General features: G+C 30.6%; 1 protein-coding gene across 1 annotated transcript in view; it reads right to left on the reverse strand.

Annotated features, from left to right (window-relative positions):
* LOC148313120 (adenylate cyclase type 6-like) overlaps positions 1-18,447 on the reverse strand; it is a gene marked incomplete at its 5' end in the record, with an annotated part of 129,542 nt that extends 111,095 nt beyond the window's left edge. The window contains 2 exons of the mRNA XM_088267706.1: positions 6,849-6,969; positions 18,078-18,447. Of these exons, the coding sequence (XP_088123832.1) occupies positions 6,849-6,969; positions 18,078-18,447 (491 nt within the window). The remainder of the gene's footprint in view (positions 1-6,848; positions 6,970-18,077) is intronic.
* Positions 18,448-23,598: the final 5,151 nt, after the last annotated feature.

Raw genomic sequence — 23,598 nt, forward strand, 5'->3', positions numbered from 1 at the left:
TCGATCTCTAAAACGAATATGTGGCAGAACGATGTATGATGGAGGTTCGAATGGTGAAATAAAAAATAATAGCAAAGAATACCGAGTGAGGAAAGAACGCCAAGACCGAGTTAGAAATGTTATAATTGGGAGTAGAGAAAAACTTGGCATTTGCTAAGACAGAGTGGTGTGGCGTTCTATTCTCGTTCCGGCCTACCCCTGCGGTAAAGCAGTGAGATGGTTAGTTAGTTAGCTAACCATCACATATATACATAACACACACATATATATATATATATATATATATATATATATATATATATATATATATATATATATATATATATATATATATATATATGTGTGTGTGTGTGTGTGTGTATGTGTGTATATATGTATAAACATATACGTATAAACGCATGTTATATAATATGAAACATATTTCATTACTTTTGAGAGGGGTGATTGGTTTTTAAAATTAATTATCATAGAAGCGAGTTTGCTATTGGTAAGCCGTTGGTTGTTTTCTGCTGTTCGTTCATATGAGTAACGACATACCACGTTTCTAAAGCCTATTAATTCCGTTTGATAGTGAAATTGTAATGCTTTAGCGCTCCCCTGTATGCTCGCATGGACACTTTGCGGATTAAATCGAGATGTCATTATATGAGGAGGGACTTTTATAGCAATCTCTATCAGTTGGAATGAAAACAGTACCCACACATATTTATGTGTCGCTTGCATACAATGTTAAAATGTAAACCTACGACTGGTTGCAGTGTCACCACCCTAAGGTCTATATGGACACTAATGTACAATACATACAACTCGAGTATGTTTTTAGTTGTTCTTCGTTTATAACGCGGACGATGTGTGTACAAAAGAAAAATAAAAACTGCATTTTACGGTCTTTGACTTTGTAGGTGCGACTTACACTTGAAATTAATATTGAAATGGCCAGTGCTTGATTTAAAATTCCTGCCAGTCATAAAAAAGGCAATATATTCGAAGCCGCGGGAAACCAATCTCTATCTGGCAACATTGTAGTGATGGGAAAGGTGCAATAAAAAATGTCGTCCACCACGGAACACTTTTTTTACACTTGGGATTTTAAAAGGTCAGTTCGGTTTTATAAACCAAGATAATGTTTGTTTTGAATATTAAAAGCATTAACTTTGTGGATCATATTGATATATTATTTTGAGAAATAAAAAGACTTCGTGTTTTGATCCACTCACATTTTTATTAACCAACTAGTTTCAATAAATTTGTAGTTAATGCAATAAATCAAACCCTGAAGAGGGCGACAGGTTGTTGCCGAAACTAGTTGGTTGATAAAAATGTGAGTGGATCAAAAGACAAAGTCTTTATTTCTCAAAACAATAAAGTTTGTTTGCTTTGGCAATCTAATTATGAAAATAGTACAAATGTGCTGTTTTTTTTAATTGCTTGAAAATAAAGGTGCATCTTAAAGTCTGTAAAATGGATAATTGATTTAGTTTTAAACTAATCGTAGTGTTTGAGCGATTTGTTTAGATGGGGATTGCATTTATCATTTACCTTGCTTATTATGCACAAAATTTATAGATCATTATGTTTAATTTTAAATTTTTGTTTCTACTATTTGATTTATTGTTTCGGCATTAACTTTGTGGTAAGACATGTTACAATGATTAAAGAAAACACTTGTTTTTTACCACTTGAGTTTTATTATAGACATGTTTCAGAAGTTAAACATCCATCATTCAGGTCTGTATAATAACAACTTTATTTTATTGTTTCCTTTTTTTGTTTCTACTAACTAAATAAATATGTTTTGGAATGTTAGGAACAGGAGTGATTATAGGAGTAAGTGATTGGAATAACTTTATGTAAAAATTCTGTATCTAACTGTCAAAATGAAAAAAAAAGTTTTTTTTTATTAAAGTATAAAATAAACATGTATTCTTTGATTATTTTTATTAAAAAAAATAATAATTTGCCAGCAAACAACATTGAGATGACTTCATAACAATCCGATTTGATTTCAAACAGAAGTTTTCAACTTAAACACTCTTTATAATTCATCGTTAACCTTGTGTAATACAACTTTGAAAAACACAACTTCGTGACTACCGGTTTCGGAATAATCATTCCATCATCAGGTGAAATGTAGACTAAATTTTAATTTTTACTGTCTGACATTTATACAAAACTAAAATTTCAAAGAGAGATACAAAACAAATGAATCACAATGGAAATATTTAAAAAAAAATGATTTGTAGTTCAATTTAATTGGTTATTTATTATGGGTAAGTAAGTCTTTATTTAATCTAGATTATCAAAACGAAAGTCAGTATTAATATGTAAAATTTCTATACCCGTTAATTTATTAATATAAAATATCTTCAGATATATAGAAGTAGTGTTTTTTTAAAAATGATATTATGCAAACTGAACGATGAATGATACGGAGAGTGTTATATTACCATACCACAAAGTTAACAATGATTTTAATATTCAAAATACATTCTATATTATCTAAACCAAGATCAGTTTTATTTAAATGTTAAATTTTTATACCCATTGATTTATTAAAATTATGGTTTTCAGGTATTAGGTGATTAGCAAATTAAGAAAAATTATCATTGTTAATGCGCCATAGATGTTTTTTTAATTCTGATATTGAATTTAAGCGAATATGATGGAATGATTATTCTGAATCCGGTAGTCACGAAGTACTGTTTTTTAAAGTGGTATTACACAAAATAAACGATTAATGTTAAGGAGAGTGTTATATTACCATTCCAAACAGTTTACTTTGCTTTTAAAATACAAAATATTTCATTACTTCGTTAGAGAAATCTGGAGTAGAAATGATAAGAATTTTTTTTAAAAAAACATAAATAGTACTTACGCAAAGGAGGAATTTTTTGATGTAGGTATTGAATTTAGCCCTCAACTGGTAACGATGGTAATAAAAACACCTTTAAAAAGATATTATATATTTTTTTGTATTTGTATTTATAATATGTTGTAAATTGCAATATATATTTTTTTTAAAGATGGTATATTTAAAAATGATTCACCGTTGTAATGGTCCATGAAGGATTTTTACAGATTTATCTAGACCTCACTCGAAAAAGCATCACAAAATATTTCTCAAGTACTCGTCAAACAACATCTCGTTAACATCTCAACAAAGATGAAGAAGAATGTGGAAGTCTGGGAATTTACGGTGCTTGCGACCGTCATAGGCTGGTTTAAATGATCACTTTACTCACGCGGAACATTCACCGATTCTACCCCTGATTGACAATCACACTACTCAAATACTTGAAATATCTATAAATATTGTTCAAATTCGATACAAAGTGCTTGAATTCACTAGAATTTCACTAGAGACATTGTGATGACATTGTGATATGAAAGAAGCTGATTTTTTGACCAGAAACTCTTCCATGTGTGTGAGGTCTAAATCCTGGATTGTAATCACACATATGAGGTACACTAGAAAACATCCTTTTAATTTAATTTTTTTCAGCTTATAATTATTTAGTCTATGTATGTTGAGATGTCAAAAAATAACCTAAAAAATTACTCCTAATTGGAGATAATCCCGATTTGTGAACAGGTATTTGGACACAATCAGAATTTTGTAAATTTAATGTCAATAGGCCATATTATTATTTATTGATTTGGCGTTTAATTTGTTGAACTCCATTTTAATTTATGCCTAGTAGACTCAAAAAATCTGTGTTTGATTTAAAATTAATACATAAAATACGCCATATCATTTATTGATTTGGCATTTACTTTGTGAAATTTCATGATTATTTTATTAAAATTAAACACTTGAATATACCACTTTAATGAGTTTTATTTATATTTACGACAGATGTTTTCATCTTCTGGTACAAATTAAAACTATAGTTAATTGTTTTAATTTGTACCAGAAGATGAAAACATCTGTCGTTTTCGAAACTAGTCGTAAATATAAATAAAAGTTATTAAAGTGGTTTATTCAAGTGCTTAATTTCAATAAAATAAATAGGCCATTTTATAGGTCGTTTCATGGATTCGTGTTGTACCCATTATTATCGAAAACGACAGATGTTTTCATCTTCTGGTACAAATTAAAACTATAGTTAATTGTTTTAATTTGTACCAGAAGATGAAAACATCTGTCGTTTTCGAAACTAGTCGTAAATATAAATAAAAGTTATTAAAGTGGTTTATTCAAGTGCTTAATTTCAATAAAATAAATAGGCCATTTTATAGGTCGTTTCATGGATTCGTGTTGTACCCATTATTATACGAACAGACTTCATCGAGCTGCAGCCAGAGCCTAACCGCAAACCTCTGATTTCGAGATTATGTGGCATATACTCGTACATACTCTTTGACAAAGGGACCTGTGTTTCACACAATGTGCTATCGCATAGGTCCATCGTTAGGGTTTAAGCTTTACACATAATCCTCTCTGGTTCACATGGAACTATGAACAGAGCGCTATTATACATTGTTTTTGCAGTGTTGACTCAACCGAAGTTGTATTGATGTAGGAATAATGGCACTAGTTTTGTATTTTTATTTCATTATTTCTAAATTCAATTTCGATACAAATTTTCTGATAGCTAACTAACTATTTCATCAATTGATGTGGTAGTCACTTTGTGCAAAAAATTTAGTCTTGTTAGTAATTATTTGTCTATTTTCAAAATGTTGTACTGAATAATTATTATAACTTAATAATTTTTCAATGATGTATGTATATATTTTACCTTTTAGTGTTCCGCGGTATTCTAGGAAAATTTTTGGAATATCATATGCGATAAAAGGTTGCGTAGTATTGTTCTAAACAATCAAAGCTGCTCATACTGTTTCCAACTTGAAAACGTTGTTGAATTTTGATTGAGGCTCAAAACAAATAGTATTTTTATAAAATTATGTTTACAAGTTTTTGAGAATATCTTTACTTTTAAGTAACTTCTTTACTAGATTCATTAATAAAAAGAACGAAGCACATACGAGTACGATCTAGTCAATCGTACGAATACGATCAGTGGTGTATGAAAAAAAAATGTTAAAATAAGATTTTTCACACACAACTCAATACCAGTTAATAACAATCATAACTAGGACTAATTTAATTGTCGTGAATCGCCCCACGACGCCAATTTCGCAGTCGGACGTCCCAATTACGCTACGGCTTCAGACAACACTGACTTTTCTATGTTAGAATCTATAACTTCATGGGGGTATTATTTAACGAGTAGTCTGCAATCTTGATATATAAAAAAAACAACAGTATAGATCATGGGTGACTCACATTTTCAGCAGCCGGGCCAAATTTTAGAAATCAGATTTCTTCCCGGGCCGTAAAACAAAATTTCTTTTATTATTCAAAACGAACATTAAATATACTGTTTTTTTAAAGAAGGTATAAAAAAATGAGATTTAAACATATTATTAAGATAAGAGTTAGACAATACAAAAATAAAAATTAAAAAAAAAAAAGTGTTACGTCTGATTTTGTTTGTCAGAACTAAGTGCATCAATGTTGATACGTTAACGATTGATGTTGTTGCTACATGCAAACAGTTTTCTAAATGGTCATCAGTGATTCTTGTTCTCATTTGAGATTTCATATGCTTCATTCGACTAGTATCATAAATACTGTATTATTAAATTAGCTTTTACATAGCATTTTGACTTCACTCTAGCACTCAGTTATAGCAGCTTGTATTCTTATCCATGTGTATTTAAAAGTCGTTCGCAAAATGTTGTGTTTGTTTGTTAACACGAATAAACCATAGAAGAAATTATCACAATAGTGAAATACTTCCATGTATTGGATATATTACGAACTATGCAGGATGGAATTTTCTTTTGGTGGTTTTATGTACGCTTAAAGAAAAAAGGGTGTGAAATGTTCCGCGGACCGCGGGTTGGCCACCCTTGGTAAAGATGAAGTAGCAAAAATGATTAAGTTTACTAATTAAAATCAAAATATCGGTGATTGGTATTGGTATCTTTCAAGACCTTTCTTAAGGATTGGACACTAAAAGTCACCATATACATTTCAGAAATTTAAGTGAAATACGTATTGAAAATAAGGAACTGATTTTTTTTAAAAAAACCTATATGCATTAAAGACAAGTGATTCTGTAACCAATCTTATTATTTTCAATACACACAAATGATTTTTATAATTTACACATTGATGGTTGTGTAATACCATTTTAAAAAACACTGCTTCGCGACTACCGGTTTCGGAATAATCATTCCATTATCAGGTGAAATGTAGACTAAAGTGAAATAGTTACGGTCTGATATTTATACAAAACAAAAATTTGAAAGAAAAAGAGAAGACGAATGAATCATAATGGAAATATTTTTAAAAGATAATTTGCAGTTCAATTTAATTAGTTATTTACTATGGATATGTCTTTATTTAAAAAAATCTAGATTATCTAAACGAAAGTCAGTATTATTAATATGTAAAATTTCTATACCCGTTGATTTATTAATATTATGGTCTTCAGATATATAGAAGTAGTGTTTTTTTAAATGGTATTATACAAACTGAACGATGAATGATACGGAGAGTGTTATATCACCATACCACAAAGTTTACAATGCTTTTTATAAACAAAATATAAATTTGAATCGCTATTTATAAATGGATAATGGAAGCGGGTAGATCTAAAATATATTATATTATTCGGTTATATAGTATTTGTTGCATAAATAATATTCTTTGATTATAATTTTATATATAAATATTGTCAAATATGCTTTCGGTACGAGAAAACTCAATGAGGGCATTTTATAGTAGTTTGTTATTACGTATTTGATGAAATAAATAAAAATAAAAATAAACTTACTGTGGTACGGTGTAAATGCTCAAGGTGACTGTAAGTAGAAAAAACGTCCCCACTACGACGTACGACATCACCAGCAGATAAACTTCATTCATTGCGGGTCGGTAGAGAAATCCCAATAGAACTGGAAAAAAAGATTTTTCAACTAATTAGTGCATATTACATTTTCAGTACCTATTTAACATATATGAATAAGATATATAAAAAAAGAATATAAAGGGCTACAGGAAATTTTGAACTCAAACTTTCAGATGACGAATATTATGCTCAATATTTCGTAATTGATGGTTTCAAAAATATGAACAAATATATTATTTTAATTAATATTTGAACCCTTATCCGTACCCCAATGGTGCATAGGGCACTGCATCATATAAACATATTGTTACTTTGATCGTTGACACACGAAGGAAAGGTGATCAGCCCTCCGCTTCAGTTACCAGTCCAGGGTAGTATTGAATAAATATTAGAGTGATAAAATCACTTATATTTATTAGACCCCCCTCTGGGAATCGAACCCGGGACCTCCAGAACGGTAGCCGAGCGCGCTGACCATTACACTACGGAGGCGGATAATTTTAATTAATAAGTTTGCCTAAATATCCACCACCCAAAATATCTTTTCGCCAGAATGTCGAATTTCTGTAGGCGGAATTTACGTCTGCGAATATCAATTAAAAATCTCAGTTGGTTTAAATCTAGAAACTTTAACTTAAGTCTTACACTGACAAGCTAATAAAATGTAAAATTGTAAAAAAAAGGTTTTGTACAATTATTTTAAAATTCAGAATGAAGTTTTTCTAATGTGCAGGACTGGATAAATATCATTAATGGGATTAAAATAGTCAATTTGAAAATCTAATATCAAATGCACTTCTATAAACTATTGGGCGCTGAGAGTAAGAAGAAAAAGATGAAAACTACAACTAAAATACTTATCGCGCTATACCAGGTAATTTAAACAAACAACTCGTTTATTTATTTTCTTTCAATTAACACAGATGGTAATTTCAAACCTACGTGACGTAGGAATTTGTTTAAAGGCAAAAGTAATTCGAGATTCCAAATCAAATAACTGCTCTAACCGATTGAGTGGTGAAATTAGAATCCGAACAACATCAGCTTGATTAGCTCCACTTTGGTCTAATCAAACTGCTATTTCCATAGCGGATCGTTTTATCAAATAGAATTTGTGAAGTAATTGAACTTTTTGAATAATTAACTACATTTGAGCTTACTTGAAACTTCTTTTTCTATATTTTAGTTTACATTTTATACTGATTTATTTCAATTGTATAAAAACATTTTGAGTTCCAAATACTTGTTCACTAATCGAGATTATGTTCAGTTAAAGGAGTTATTTTTTTATTATTTTTTGACATCTCAACATAGATGAAGAAGAATATGGAAGTCAGGGCAATTACGGGGCTCACGACTGTCATAGATTGGTTTAAGTGATCACTTTACACACGTATGATATTCACCAATTCCACTAATCGTTGACAACCACACTACTCAAATTCTACATACAGATTCAATTTCGAACCATTGTAGTTGAATCACTAGAATTTTGACTAGAGGCATCTATTGGAGAGATGAAAACAAACTTCTCAACACACAAATAAAAGAGTTTCTGCTCAATAAAAAAAGCTTTTTTATCTCACCAATATATGCTTCTAATGAAATTTCTAGTGATTCGAGTACAATGTTTTGAAATTGGGTTATATACTCCTATCGAACTTCCAAGAATTTGAGAACATATATATATATACATATATATACATATATATATATATATATATATATATATATATATATATATATATATATATATATATATATATATATATATATATATATATATATATATATATATATATATATATATATATATATATATATATATATATATATATATATATATATATATATATATATATATATATATATATATATATATATATATATATATATATATATATATATATATATATATATATATATATATATATATATATATATATATATATATATATATACAGATGTAGGCTGTGCATGTATTGTTTAACGAACTACAATGAAACTAGAAACCCCTTTATGATCGAAACAGTTTGAAATTATTGTATACACTTGTTTCCTCCTGCTTGAAACATAATATTTATGTACTGTATAATACACAAAACAATAAATTCTTCAAAAGGGTATCGGGTTGAATGAATTGTTTGCACAACTTAACCGCAAGGGTGTAATATTTTGTTGATCCAATTTCATTTCACATCTACTTTTGTATCTATATTTGTAAAATGTATCCCTTAGAACTATGCGTAATAAACTCTTCCTAAGGGATTTGCTTTTATTCTTCATACGTTTTTCTAAAAATTATTTTAACAGGCTAAAATCAACTCGCATTACGTTGAATGTATACATTATTTACAATTGTATACATTTCTCAATTTTCTTAATGAAAACTACTGTATTAACAATCGAAAAATTAATACAGTAGTTTTCTGGTACATACATATATCAAGCATCTTGTAAACAGGAGCATGTATTCCATATAAGCAGAAAAGCAGTGCCTATCCTAATTTACCCACGTGACATTTAAAAACGCAATCAGTACTTCCCCTACCTTTCTTAGTACCTTCCTTACCTTACTACCAAACTTTACTATCTACCCTGGTAAGTAGTGCCTAGCTTACCTTACTACCTACCTCTACTGCTTACCCTTATTAATTTTCTGGGCATGCCCTGGCTTGTAAACATATAGATTTTTACAGCATTTTTAATCTTGGTGTAGAGGATACTATAGATTCGTATTGCGAAATAATAATTCGAACTCTCAAGTAATATGTCGCTCACTCCTTTTAAGAACGTCATAAATCAAAAATCATACATTTTGAATTGTGTATGTTTTCGGAATGCCCAGAAAGTGTACTATATCCTTGCAAAAGAGGCATATTTTTAACTTAATGTTTACCCGCTACAGGGCAGAAAGTGATGTTTTTGCATTTTAAAGAAAAGGTTTTGTTTAATTTTTTTTAATTATCGAAATATTTTCAAGTGGATTAAAAACCTTCAGATTTTACCTAAAAAGATCTATTATTATCTTTTCTTCATCTTTGATGAGATGTCAAAAAATAATATAAAAAGATCTGTTGTACAGTAAAAAGTTCAGTAAGTGGCTTGATATTTATCGTTCTCCTGAATATGCAAGTTTTATGATTTATGACGTTCTTGAAAGGAGTGAGCGATGTATGTGAAGTACCTAAGTATATAGTAATCGTTCCTTTGCTATAAAAGCACATTATATTAAGACCAATTGACAGTGAAATTGGCTACTATATCAAAGTTAGAATTCATTGTTTCATAAGTCGAGATGAACAGAAAAATAATATTCCTTAATAAAAAGCCGACCTATGAAAACGAGCCTTTATTTGCATTTTTCCGAAGACTGGCTGATCGAAATGAAAAGATTTGAATTTTTACGTGTTCGCGTAATTTGTATTGTATTTTTTCCAATTTGATTCTCTTTGAAGCTTTTTGGAACAAATAAGCTATTATTTATTTTTGAACACTCAATTTCAAAATAATGAAAATTTTCAAGAATTGAATATTTTGAACTGGGGAATAAATATTAAAAGCAAGTGTATTGTAAATAATAAATACGTGTTAATGAAAATGGCGTACACCAATAAGATTTTTATTGCAAAATTTATATTATGCTTTTCAGAAAATATCATTTATATACTCGCCCTTTGCAAGAACAATTCATAAACAATTTACACAACTAAGAAAAACATAAAAATTTAAATACTGATTAAACATTAATTCATAATAAACGTTTCCAAAATTCCTCACCATTATTGTCTTTGTTCCCGTTAAATAAAGTCCCACCTCTTAACTCCCTCCTGTATTAGCTCACCCACCTCTAGCAATACTCTGAAGTTAGTTTTTATAAGCACCCATCTTGTAGTTCTTGAAACTTGTCTAGATTAATTGAAAAAAAACTTTTTTGTTGTATATTCGTAAAAAGTTTATGAAATATTTTGTTAAATATTTAATTTGATCTCGTTTGGGCACAATCAAAGATTTCACTCTTCTTGGCATCTATAATATAAGATTTTGGCACGTGGATGCTATTTTTTCGTCTCGAAACCATACCTGAATTAAGGACAATATGAGCTTTTCCACCGTAGTGCAATCATTTTTGGAGAGCTGATTCTTACAGATTGCCGATAGATTTTCAATTAAGTTTATGTCTGGCAAAATTCTTGACCAGTCCAATACAGTTTATTGTTTGTGTGTGAAAAATTTCAGATTTTTTTTTGATTTGTGGCAGGGGGAAAAATTTTGCTGTAATATTCCATTACCATTTGACCTTCGTTTTTGTATCTCTGGTAGTATCTTTTCCAGTAGAATTGGGTGATACTTGTCGCTTTTCCTCATATCAGTTACTGAAAGAAGCAGCCTTGGTCCATAATAAGAGTTACACCCCCAAAACATTTTTTAGAGGGTGTTGAATATACGAAAAAATAAATTTGTTTCAATTAATCTGTTCGATACTGTTCATATTAATAAAAAGATAAAGTCACCTCCGATATTTCGAAAGCCGGTCCTTTTTCTGTTTAAAAAAACGGCTTCCTTGTCGAAATATACATATACGGATTCACTTAGCTTGACGGGAATTCGAACAAATAAAAGTTTAATGGTCCTAATTTTTTTTTTCGCTTTTCGTTCGGAATCTCATTGTATACATATGTAGGGTAAACCTTTGACAGGTAATTTTGTAAAAATAGGTAAGGGTTGATAATTTTTTTTTATTAAATTTCTATAGTCGAATATCCGTTTGTGTAATTTCGTCGTACCGATGTCGAGGTAGCCCCAATTTGTCTCGAGTAATAATTATATTCCTGAAACCTTACGGACGAAAAAAGGAAAAGAAATATGATCTTAATTTCTCGCAATTAGGTTCCTGCTGTTAACTTCATTGGCCACTAATATTGTTGATCTGAACCAACAATTAAAGTCAAGTTATTTATCGCCGATATGACACGACTGTGTCATTACATCGGTCGAATCACTTAAAAAAGTCCTCATTATTTTTCCACAAAGAAGTGTTACAATTGAGCCGATTATGATGTTGTTCAATATTTTTCCTCCATTTGGGAATATGACTCATAAAGTTATTTCAAATCTGTCATACGATCAAGCCTCAGTGATCACTCAGACAAATGTACGATGTATAATTGATTTTAAAATGGTGAAATAAGGAAAGAATGTAAGACAGATAATTTTTATCGATAAAATAAAGAAAGGTTTGCTGAGAAGAAAGAATAAAGAAAGAACGGGAAAAATACGGTACGAATGTTTGTAATTGGAAATAGGAGAGAAGGAAGACTGAAAAAAAAAATGGCATGATCAAGTATGTCAAATACTTGAAAATTATCAGATCAGGGGTGAGAATAATCAGTGGGTACTTATGAGGAGATGCATGAAAGTGTAGGAGGCGAAGAATGTTTGCAATGACAGATTGGTATGACGTTCAATTCTCTCAGCCTACCCCTGCGGAAAATCGGCAAATATTAAGTTAGCAAGTTTAAGGGTTTTCAAATTAAAATTCGTATATCAAATGCGCTACTTCTATTTATATTTAATATTACCCTTAAGGGATTCATGGAGAAAGTTTTCGTTTGAATAAGGTATTACATATTCAGATTTTTACATGAAATTTATTCTTTGGAATTTTTCAATCAAAAAGTATGGGATACCAGCAATAAAACTTTAAGACTCGTTTATAACTTAAAGTAAGTTTCAAATAATGTACGACAGGTAGCTTTATTACATTTCTTTATCAAATAGAAAAATTATATACAAGAAAACTTCGTCGACGTATCTACATAATTGAAACTTTTCCTATCGAATTATCTGAATACTATAATAGAATTCTCAGGATCTGTTTCGAGACATAATATTTTGTTATTTTTTTGTAAAAAAACATATAAAATAGAAAAATAACTTTCAAAAAAACTTTTTTTTATTTAAAGAGTAATTTGTGTTTTTTATTATTTACACAAATATTTTATTTTCATACTATTTCTGTGAGCCTAAGCTGCTCATTATTAGAAACAGGTATTAAATTGTGGTAGAGTGGGTTCGAACCGAGAAACTCTGACTTAAGAGTCCGCGACGCTTACCACGGGACCACAACCCGACAATTAGTCACAGTATCTTTATATTTTTTTACGAATTGGCTGAATATTAGAATAAAATTATCGTGATCTGTTTCAAGACGTAATATTTTATGATTTATTTGTTAAAATAATCCATATTAAATAAAATATTTAAATAAAATAAAATTTTAATTTTAAGTGATCACTTAAATCAGCCGTGACGGTGGTAAGCCCTGTAAATGCTCATACTTATATATTCTTCTTCATCTATGTTGAAATGTCAAAAAATTATGCAATAAATAACTCCTTATTGGAGATAATCCAGATTTGTGAAGAAGTATTTGGACTCACTCAAAATAAAAAAATATACTTATGAGTATAAAATAAACTATGTCCTCGAGTAAGCTTATGTCCTCGTCTCCGGTTTTGACTTCCGAAATAACGTATAATGTACCTGGCTACAGTACACGCCACACGTCACAATCTTTATTCAGAGTACCTGTCCTTCGAACTAATTAAGCGCGGAGTTCACCTATGTTTCGAATGGCTAGTAAGTACAACTTACGTTTTAGCCAAGTTGACATTTTCAATTGCTGAAAATCTGTGTTGAAAAGTCGAATGGTGAGCATATTGTCATCTCAGGATCTTTAAAAACTATGCTTCTCTGCATTGTATGTATGTCCCTACTAGAATCACACACACACACACACACACACACACACACACACACACACACACACACACACACACACACACACACACACACACACACACACACACACACACACACACACACACACACACACACACACACACACACACACACACACACACACACACACACACACACACACACACACACACACACACACACACACACACACACACACACACACACACACACACACACACTTTTACATACTTCACACATGCACATTTTCTCTCATCAATACGTGTTCATTTGCTAGATCTACACTTAATATTTTTCTGTGGATAGCTATAATTGGCTTGTTCAATGTATATATATTTTAATGTTTTGTTTCACACATGTTGCTGTTGTTAACCCAAATAAAAAAAATATGGTGATAACATGATTTTTTTTAAATTTTAGTCTCTATTTATGTCATTTGTGCACTTATATATTAATTTTCTGTATTTATTCTTCGTGATATTTATTGCAACGCTTTCTCCTTGCTATTTTTTCAAGTTACTTATCGGATAATAAGTTTATAGACTATGGCAGACTGTTGATTTCTCTGTATCCAGTTTTTCTCTTGGGATATCTTACAATATTGGCCGTGTGCTCCAAAACAATGTCTTACAACAACAAGCATTTGCCGATATTTTCTCTCCTTTTCTCCATTATCACTTAAAAATTTACATAATAATGTAATATTTTTCTAATGATTAAAGAAAACACTTCGTTTTTTACCCCTTGAGTTTTATTATAGACTGCATGTTTCAGAAGTTAAACTTCCACCATTCAGGTCTGTATATACAGACCTGAATGATGGAAGTTTAACTTCTGAAACATGTAGTCTATAATAAAACTCAAGTGGTAAAAAACGAAGTGTTTTCTTTAATCATTGTAACATGTCTTACCACAAAGTTAATGCCGAAACAATAAATAAAATAATATTTTTCTTCTTCAAACCCTTGTCTGCAACCCAATGATGCATAGTGTACTGCATCATATAAACGCAGTGTTATCTTGGTCGTTAGCACATGAAGGAAAGGTGATCAGCCCTTCGCTTCAGGTACCAGTCCAGGGTATAATTGAATAAATATTAGAGTGTAAAATCACTAATTTATTTTAATCCCTCTGGGAATTGAACCCGGGACCTCCACAACGGTGGCCAAGCATGCTGACTTTAACACTACGGAGGCGGACGAAATATTTTCCTTCTAACATATAATCTTAATTATTGTCATGTCCTTACAGCGTAAAAACACTATACCATGGACGCTGATTTTTAAGCATTCAAGTTCTAAGGTTTTGTGCATTAATCTTTGTTTTTTTTTCTATTCAAGATAGTGCCAGATTTGGTTGTATCCACTGTTTTATAAATTTTGAAAACGACCGCCTAAGAAATTTGGATACAAAGTAAATTCAAATCTCGGTTTGTTGAGTAAGATCTGTATTTACAAAACCGAAACTTTGGGCAATATCATGTTTGTGGTTTTGTAACTCAAAATTGAATCACTGTACGTATACTCGTATGCCATTTGGTTATAAAGCATATATGGACGAAACTCCATTACGTATTTGTGATGTAAATAGAAGGAACATTCAAATTTATTATTGGTATTATAATGACATTCTGACCAGACAGGAATAGCTTATCTGAAAACTAATTTAGGTATAAAATTATTATATCCATGTTACATAATGCGGTCATATCCTATTTCGCCTGGGATTTGTATAATAATACTATACAATAATCTATATGATTTGGAAAATGAGATTGGATTATTTAATATACATAGTCAATAACAATTGAGCTGTCCAACGATTTTAGTTAGACTTTTAACTAATAGGGAGATAAGACTTGATTATGCTAATAAGGGGTAAGCGCTTCGGGCCTCAAATTTATTTCTTCTATTTATATACACGGGTGTATTATTTTTTTTAAATAAATGTTTTTTCATTTATTTTAACTTTTTAAGAAATGATATTAACATTAAAATTAATTTTATTAAACCAACGGATTTATTTATTTTTTGAGTTATTTAAGTCTAGAACAAATATGTAATTTTTACCCTATATTTTAAATCATTGTTGATTATAATTTTTATTAATTGCACAAGATTATTTAGTGGGTATATACATAATTAAGGTTTTTTTACAGTTCATATTTTGGAATAGGTGAGATAAAGATATGTGTTGGGAGTCTGACTAATGTGGGTAAATTTCATCTCGAAAGCGTTTTTCGTCTCTCTGTATTTGTGCCTTTAGCCGTCGTTCAAATGTATACAAACATACATTTATTATACACAAACAACTTTTAAGACGACAAAATATATATTTGATGGATAATCTAATCCAGAACATCGAAATGGCGTTAAGAAGGTACGAAGGTGAGTTTTGTTTGAACATAAATTACCGTAAAAGAAAAGAAATGTAATCTTCGGAATTAGGCATATTGAACCATTTATTTATAGATTTGGCATTTAATTTAGAGAATTCCATTTTAATTTATGTATTGAATGTTATATCAAACACTGATTTTTTTAGTCTGTTTTGTTCATTTTGAGTCGTATTTTATTGTTAAAAAAAAAACACATTAAAATCTATTTTGTGACAAATGTTTCGCCTAGTTATGACATTTTCAAACAAACATTCATTGAAAATAGTATGAAATTTAAGTATTTTTGTTAACACAAATATTACTCTTTACATTTAAAAAATTAAATTAAATTTGTATTGTAAGTGATAAAATTGTAAAACAATGTAAGGGGTCATGTAGCTATCCCCCAAAAAAATATCTATTACCTATGGTGTTATTATTATTTATACGTAAAAATTCCTAGTGTTTTTACCCTGTTTCGCCCGTGAAATTTTTAATTGTTGTTTTATTTTATCGAAATAGTCTAAAAGTAAATATGGTTTAAATCTGAGACAGTGTAAGCTCTGCAAAATTCTATGTTAGACCTTTGTTTAAAAAGAGCGGCCTCCTACCCCAGCAAAATAAGCCGCCCGGGATAATATAGGTAAGACCTTTGACTGAATAGGTAGGCTTTTTAGAATTAAGAGTTTTTCACTATTCCTTATTTTAGTTTTAGATTTCTGAAATTCAGAAAAACGGATTTTGAAATTTTCGGAAAGAATTTTTTGTTTTTTATCAAACGAATTTTGGTTATTGAGTTTTACCTTGTTGAAATACGTTGTTTCTGATAAATCTGTGGAAAATCGTTCCTTGACATTAAAAATGAGGATATTAAAAGATAATGTAATGCTGATCTTAGGGATACTTGAAAATGTTGAGAGAAGTTTTTTAAGGGTAGTAGTGACGTTTGCTTCATTGTTCAATTTATTATCGATACATCATGTGACACCATTACACATGAAAAATCTCGAGTGGTTATTTACAAATATAACTTATATTATTGTAAAAACATATAAAAGTAAAAATGACTAACCACAAAGTAGATGCTAACTTGAATTTTAAGAATACCTTCTGAGAATATTATGATGGCGAGTACGGCTTAAATAAAAAATATGGACTTCCCTAAACATAATTTTATTTTATTAAAAATGTATTAAAAAAAAAAACATTTTCCTTCAATTCTTTGAGTCAAAATTCGTTACATTTTCGAAATCCTCTAATATCCTACAAAAATCCATTATCAAATTAAAAATAACGTTATAGAATGAAGTTTTAAAAAATGTCTTCAAAATAAGAAATGATACTAAATTAATTTTAAAGATGTTATATATGGAACTAACTCAAATCCTACATCCCATTGAATGGGATTTATTTGATGATAAAGTTAGACACTTTACTTCCATAGAAGCATAAAATAAAAATGCCCTATAGAAAAATAAATTAACGAATTGATAAACAAAAAATCACTGAAAATAGATAATCAATGACTACCTATAGTAAATGACAGACCATAAAGTAAATGACAAACCACAAAGTTAATGCTTTAAATATTAACAATATTGAGAGCATATAATTAGATTACCAATGGATGTCTCTAGTGAAGTTCTAGTGATTCAAGAACAAGGTTTCTAAATTGGTTCACATATATAGAACTTCCAAGAATTTAAGTAGTGTGGTTGTCAATAATGGGTAGAATTGGTGAATGTGACATGTGTGTAAAGTGATCACTTAAACCAGCTTATGACGGTCGTCAGCCCTGTAAATACTCAGACTTCCATATTCTTCTTCATCCGTCATGAAATAGCTGTCAAAAAATAATATGAAAATAACTCCTGTAATTGGCGGTAATCCAGATTTTGTGAACAAGTATTTGGACACACTCAAAATGTTGTAAACGAAGTAAATGCTTTAAATATTAAAATATTGCGAGCATATAATTAGCTTTGAAAACTCACCAGTATAAGCGCACGAAGATATCAGACAAGAGCATAGAACAATGATCTTCCCGTTACGTTCAGAAATGTATTTGTCCCTCAGTATTTGAGCGACCTTTCGACGGTCAGCAGATGATTCCATGTTGAAGACTTGGTCGAAGTTAGTTCCAGTATACGGCGTGTTTCCCTCGTGTTCGGCTGGCATGCCATCGACTCTGGGCATTGGGGTTGCGAAGACAGGTTCCTTGGTGTCAAACGTCTGGTATCCCAAGAACAGCAGAGCGGTGTGCCCGATCACGAGGGCCAAGGTAACTGCGAGAAGCAGGACCAGCGTACTAGTCATGTTGGCCTGATTCATGCGCAGAAAATAACGCTGGTAAAGCATCTCAATCTGAAAATAAAAGAAAATAACTCAAATTAGAAAGAGCAAGTTCGGATCGAGTGGTGAGGACAGCATCTTTAGAGGGAGCAGACCCCCAGGAAGACCACCTGAACGATGGAGAGATAGCTGGTCTTCCACCTCCCAGGAGCGGACCGGAGAATGATAGGACATAGTCCTAAATAAAGAGAAATAAGGAGTAGAAGAATTCAAATTAATTATATTTTCAAGTAAATTATATTCTTCATTCTTTAAACCCTTTTCTGCACCCGATGGTGCTTAATTTCGACGTTGGGCTTAGTTTGGATGATGAATGGGATTTCATTTTGGTTGGTAATTGAGAAGATTCATGAACGTGGAAGAGGCGAAGAATGTGTGCAAAGACAGAGTGGTGTGGCGTTCTATTCTCTCTACATATCCCTGCGGGGAAGCGGTGTGATTGTTAGTTTGTTAGATAATTGAGAAATACCACTTTATACAAATACTTCATAAATGTAAGTATACATTACCAACTGTATTGTAAATCTTTACCGAGGTTTTTACTCTTAACCTTAAAAATAAGGTTTAAAATAAGTTTAAGGTTAAATATTAGATTATACCTTAAATCTACACCCGATGGTGCATATGGCACTGCATCATAAAAACGCCGCGTTATCTTGATCGTTAAAAACGAAGGAAAGGTTATCAGCACTCTGATTCAGGTACCAATCCGGGGTAGTATTGAAAAAAATGAGTGAAAAATCAATCGCATTTTAATGACGCCCCCCTGGGAATCGAACCCGGGATTTTCATACGGTGGCCGAGCGTGCTGACCACTACTCTACGTGGGTGGACTTCATTTATTATGTTAGGTACGGATTAAAAACGATTTTTTGAAATGTTTTCGATGTAGCTTATTTTATTGTTAATTGATTCGGCAGTGACTTTGGGGTAGTATCTTTCCATTTTTACTTTACGTTTTACTAAAAAAAATGTCTTGTAATATCTTATTTGACTTATTTAATTTATCTCAATGGTGCAAAATGCATCGAAACACGTGTCACAATAAATTTTAAGAAATGGTGGTATTTATTAAGTAAAACTTTAATGAATAACATATATATTTTACTTTATTTTGTCAGTTATAACTCATTTTTATATTCGGGCTGATAATTCTATGTTTGCTTTTAAAATCTATAAAAACGGAGACTCCAATGCAGAAAAGGTTTTTATTTTGTTACTCCCACTACTCCTACCACCATGCCATTTCTCCGCAGGGATAGGCAAAGTGGATGGAACGCCACACTTTTCTGTCCTGCCATACACTCCTAGCTTCCTCCACATCCACATCATCTAGTCACACATGCCCTACGATTACGCATACATTTGACACTACCAACTTTTTGGTTCTGATTGATCTGATCGCGCTAAGTCTTCTTCGGCCATCCTCGTACTGTTCTCCCGCTCACATTCGCCAAAATAACTTTCTTAGTCATTCTCTCGTTATCAATTGACTCCACATGTCCAAATCACCTTAAAGAATTCATCTTAATATTTTCAATGATTCCTAGTTAATTTAATAATTAATAATTAATTTAGCCTTACATTTCTTTCTAATACCTTCGTTTTTATTTCTGTCATACAATACCCATATGTTTTTTTTATATCCGTAATACTTGTGCCCGTATTAACATATATTATATATATATGTAAGAAAGTACATGTACCCATTTTGGTAAAGGGAAACCCAATTAAACAAGAGATACCTAGTTCAGTAGGAAGAGATTCTAAAAAAACATACTATCATAACAAGATTCTTGATGAGGAAGTTTAATGAAAGGTTACGAATAAAATATAACAAATAATTATTTCGTGTTCCATGAATAAGAATAATCTCGTTATTTGCATTTCCATTGTATTTCCTTCGATAAGGATTTCCCTTCAAAAATAACAAAACATCCCTTTAAAATAATGTAACGTATAAAAGTACGATATGTATTCTCATAATAATAAATTATGTTATGGAATAAATGAAGATATATTTTTGTTTACGGCAGAGAAAAACAAAACAACCCTTGTACATTACACATTAAGAACACATGAAAAACCTTTTTAAGTCTTCAGTTTTTCTTTGGGTTATTAAAATTTGTTATATATGAACAACTTTATTAGAAAGTTATTAATGTTCCAATCAAACTTAACAAAAGTAGAAGAAAACTGAAAAAAATCGTTTCGACTGATCATCAATTTTACGGTATATGTGTAAATATGTTTATATTTATATTTATATATATATATATATATAAATATATATATATATATATATATATATATATATATATATATATATATATATATATATATATATATATATATATATATATACATATATATATATATATATATATATATATATATATATATATATATATATATATATATATATATATATATATATATGTTACAATTTACTTTTTATCATCAATTTGTAATTTATGTATTTTTGAATGTTCAAGTACTATCTACTCTCTGATTGCAAACGGCTATATATGGTATCAAACGTTTTGATCAATATCACTCGTCTGTTTTTGGTTGGTTGAAAGATATTACTTTTTAGTAATTGGCTCGCCAATGCGCTTATTTCTTTTCTATGCGTGAAGTTTAAATAAATAAATATATTTGGATTCCCAAATGGTAACAAAGGTGAATGCTACAAGTGTATAAAGTTACTGGTTGGAAGCCATTTCAATGCCCAAACATCCATATTCTTCCTGTACACACGTGTAAAATTCACTAATTTCCCATCATTGACAGCTACACTACTCAAATTCTTGGAAGTTTTATATGTATGATCGAATTTCGAAACATTGTATATGAATCATTATAATTTTTGACAGCCCAGATTTAAATTCCGAGACTTCTATATTCTTCTTCATATATGTTGAGATGTTAAAAAAGATCAGTCGTTGTTCTCGCGGGTGTGTATGTTTTCGTTGTTGTTTCGTATTTAAACGTGCTTATCAAGTTTGTATAAGCTTAGTAAGCCGATAAAGTAAAGTCTTTTTCACATAATTTGTTGAATAAATAATCTATAACTTTGAGTTGATATTTTTCCATTTTTCTCTATGCTGCCGAAACATGGACCATAAAAGCAGCAGAAAGAAGAAAAATTGACGCCTTCGAAATGTGATGTTGGAGGCGCATGCTCCGAATTCAATGGACAGCTAGACGGCTAAATGGCTTGACGCTGGCCAATGTCTGTACCCGACAGATGACACGTTGCGCGTGGCAACGAGGATAGCCTGGAACGACTAGTTGTGATCGGTAGCCTGAAGGGGAAGAAAGGAAGAGGAAGATCTCCACAAGATGCACCGATCAAATTAAGGTAGCAGCAGGCACCTCAGTGATTGGAGCGCTACGTGTAGCGCAGTCAAGGGATAACTGGAGAAGAGTTATTGCTTCTATAAGGGTCACAACCCTCAGTGATGAGGAATAAGACGGAGAAGAAGAGTATTTCACGACTCGTATGATATTTATTGTTTCACACATTCATTTCATAGCTCTATAGTTCTGACTAACCAACTCTAGACTGGCAACACTTCAGCAGTTAAAATATTGCTGAAGCCTCAACAATATCCCACTACAAATTCAGTAGTAGGCCTTTTGTGGTCTTATCTTCATTGGATAATTCTGTCGCTTTTAAAGTTTAATAAGTTACCACTAGAAATATACAATAAAGTTAAATGTCCACTTTTATTTTTTTACATTGTATTCCTAGATAACATACAGTTTTCAAAGCACATTTTCTGATGCAGAAAACTTTACATATTGATTATATCGATAAGCCTCAGAAGTAATCTAAACTTCCATTCCAGGTTTGTAATTGAACTTCCAACAACAGATCAAATTATTCATAAGGCAACAGAACTCAAAAAGTCATTATATTACAGGATTGAATTATGGGAACTCCAACTTCACCGGAATAACTTACTTCATAATGAAAGTGTGGCAGAGATCGTGGAAAGGTAATGTAAAACTATGTCGATTTTAGATACTTTCTTGCATAATAGAGCTTCAAGTTTTGTCAAAGAATATTAAGTTGTAAATAGAAATTTCCCATTTTTTTCGCTCACGTCAACCCTTTGTTACTGGATATCAACATCACCAGATTATTTATCGCAAAGTATCGGGGAGATAGAAATTTGTTGGAAACGTTTTAATTTATTTCACAGATTTCAAGATAAAAAGAGATTAAATATAGTCCATGATGTCATGATGCTTGCAACAATTATGAAACGATAAAATTCTCGTAACATACCAAGGAGTAAAACCAAATAAAAGTACGCTATTGCTCTCGATTTTTCAAAAATTGTTTTTTTTTTTAAACGTTATTTTTAACCAACTTAGGTAGGAAGCAATACCAACGTAAAGATTTATAAAGCCGTTGGTAATGTAAACTCACATAAGTGAAGTATTTTGAAAAAAAGGGGTATTTCTCATTTACCAACCAAAATTTATTACCATCCATCATCCAAACTAAACCCAACATCAGAATTTAGTATTCGAATTTCTTTAAATGTATTGTTGGGATTTTTAGGTAGACCCAAATATATTTTAGATGAATATTATTATAATGTAATTATTTGCTACCCAGCTAGAATTACAAATTCGGCAAGTATTTCATAATAGAAATGAATTATTAAAGAGTTTTTATTCTTCGAATAAGAATTTCGAAAAAGCAATATTCATTTCCTAGGGCGCTTTAGTAAGAATTTCCTCCCAAAGGAAAATCGACTTTCGAGTGGCTTTCACAAGTATCGATGAAAAAGAGTAAATAATACTAACTTGTCATAACCACAGCAATCTAAATATAATTACCATCTGCTTTTACTTGTAGTTTACTTGTAGTTAAAGGCGTTTTGTATTTTAGAGATGTACATACATAATACATATATATATTGTTGATCAAGACACAATAGTGTTGAAACTTGGTTGAAATAACTCAATAAAGCCGTTTAAATACACAAGGTTGTGCGTTTAATTTAGATCTTAAAGACAAACTTCATTCGAAACAGACTGCGGCTTGATGAAATGTTACGTAAAGTAATAAAATATATACTTTTGTCCTCAAACGTTTGTACATAAAGAACTTACAAGCTACGAGCTCGTAAATGATACCAGGAA

Source organism: Brachycentrus maculatus, unplaced genomic scaffold (genome assembly GCF_059751285.1).
Source record: "Brachycentrus maculatus isolate JH-2025_06_01 unplaced genomic scaffold, ASM5975128v1 h1tg000019l, whole genome shotgun sequence".
NCBI classification, from domain to species: Eukaryota; Metazoa; Arthropoda; class Insecta; order Trichoptera; family Brachycentridae; genus Brachycentrus; species Brachycentrus maculatus.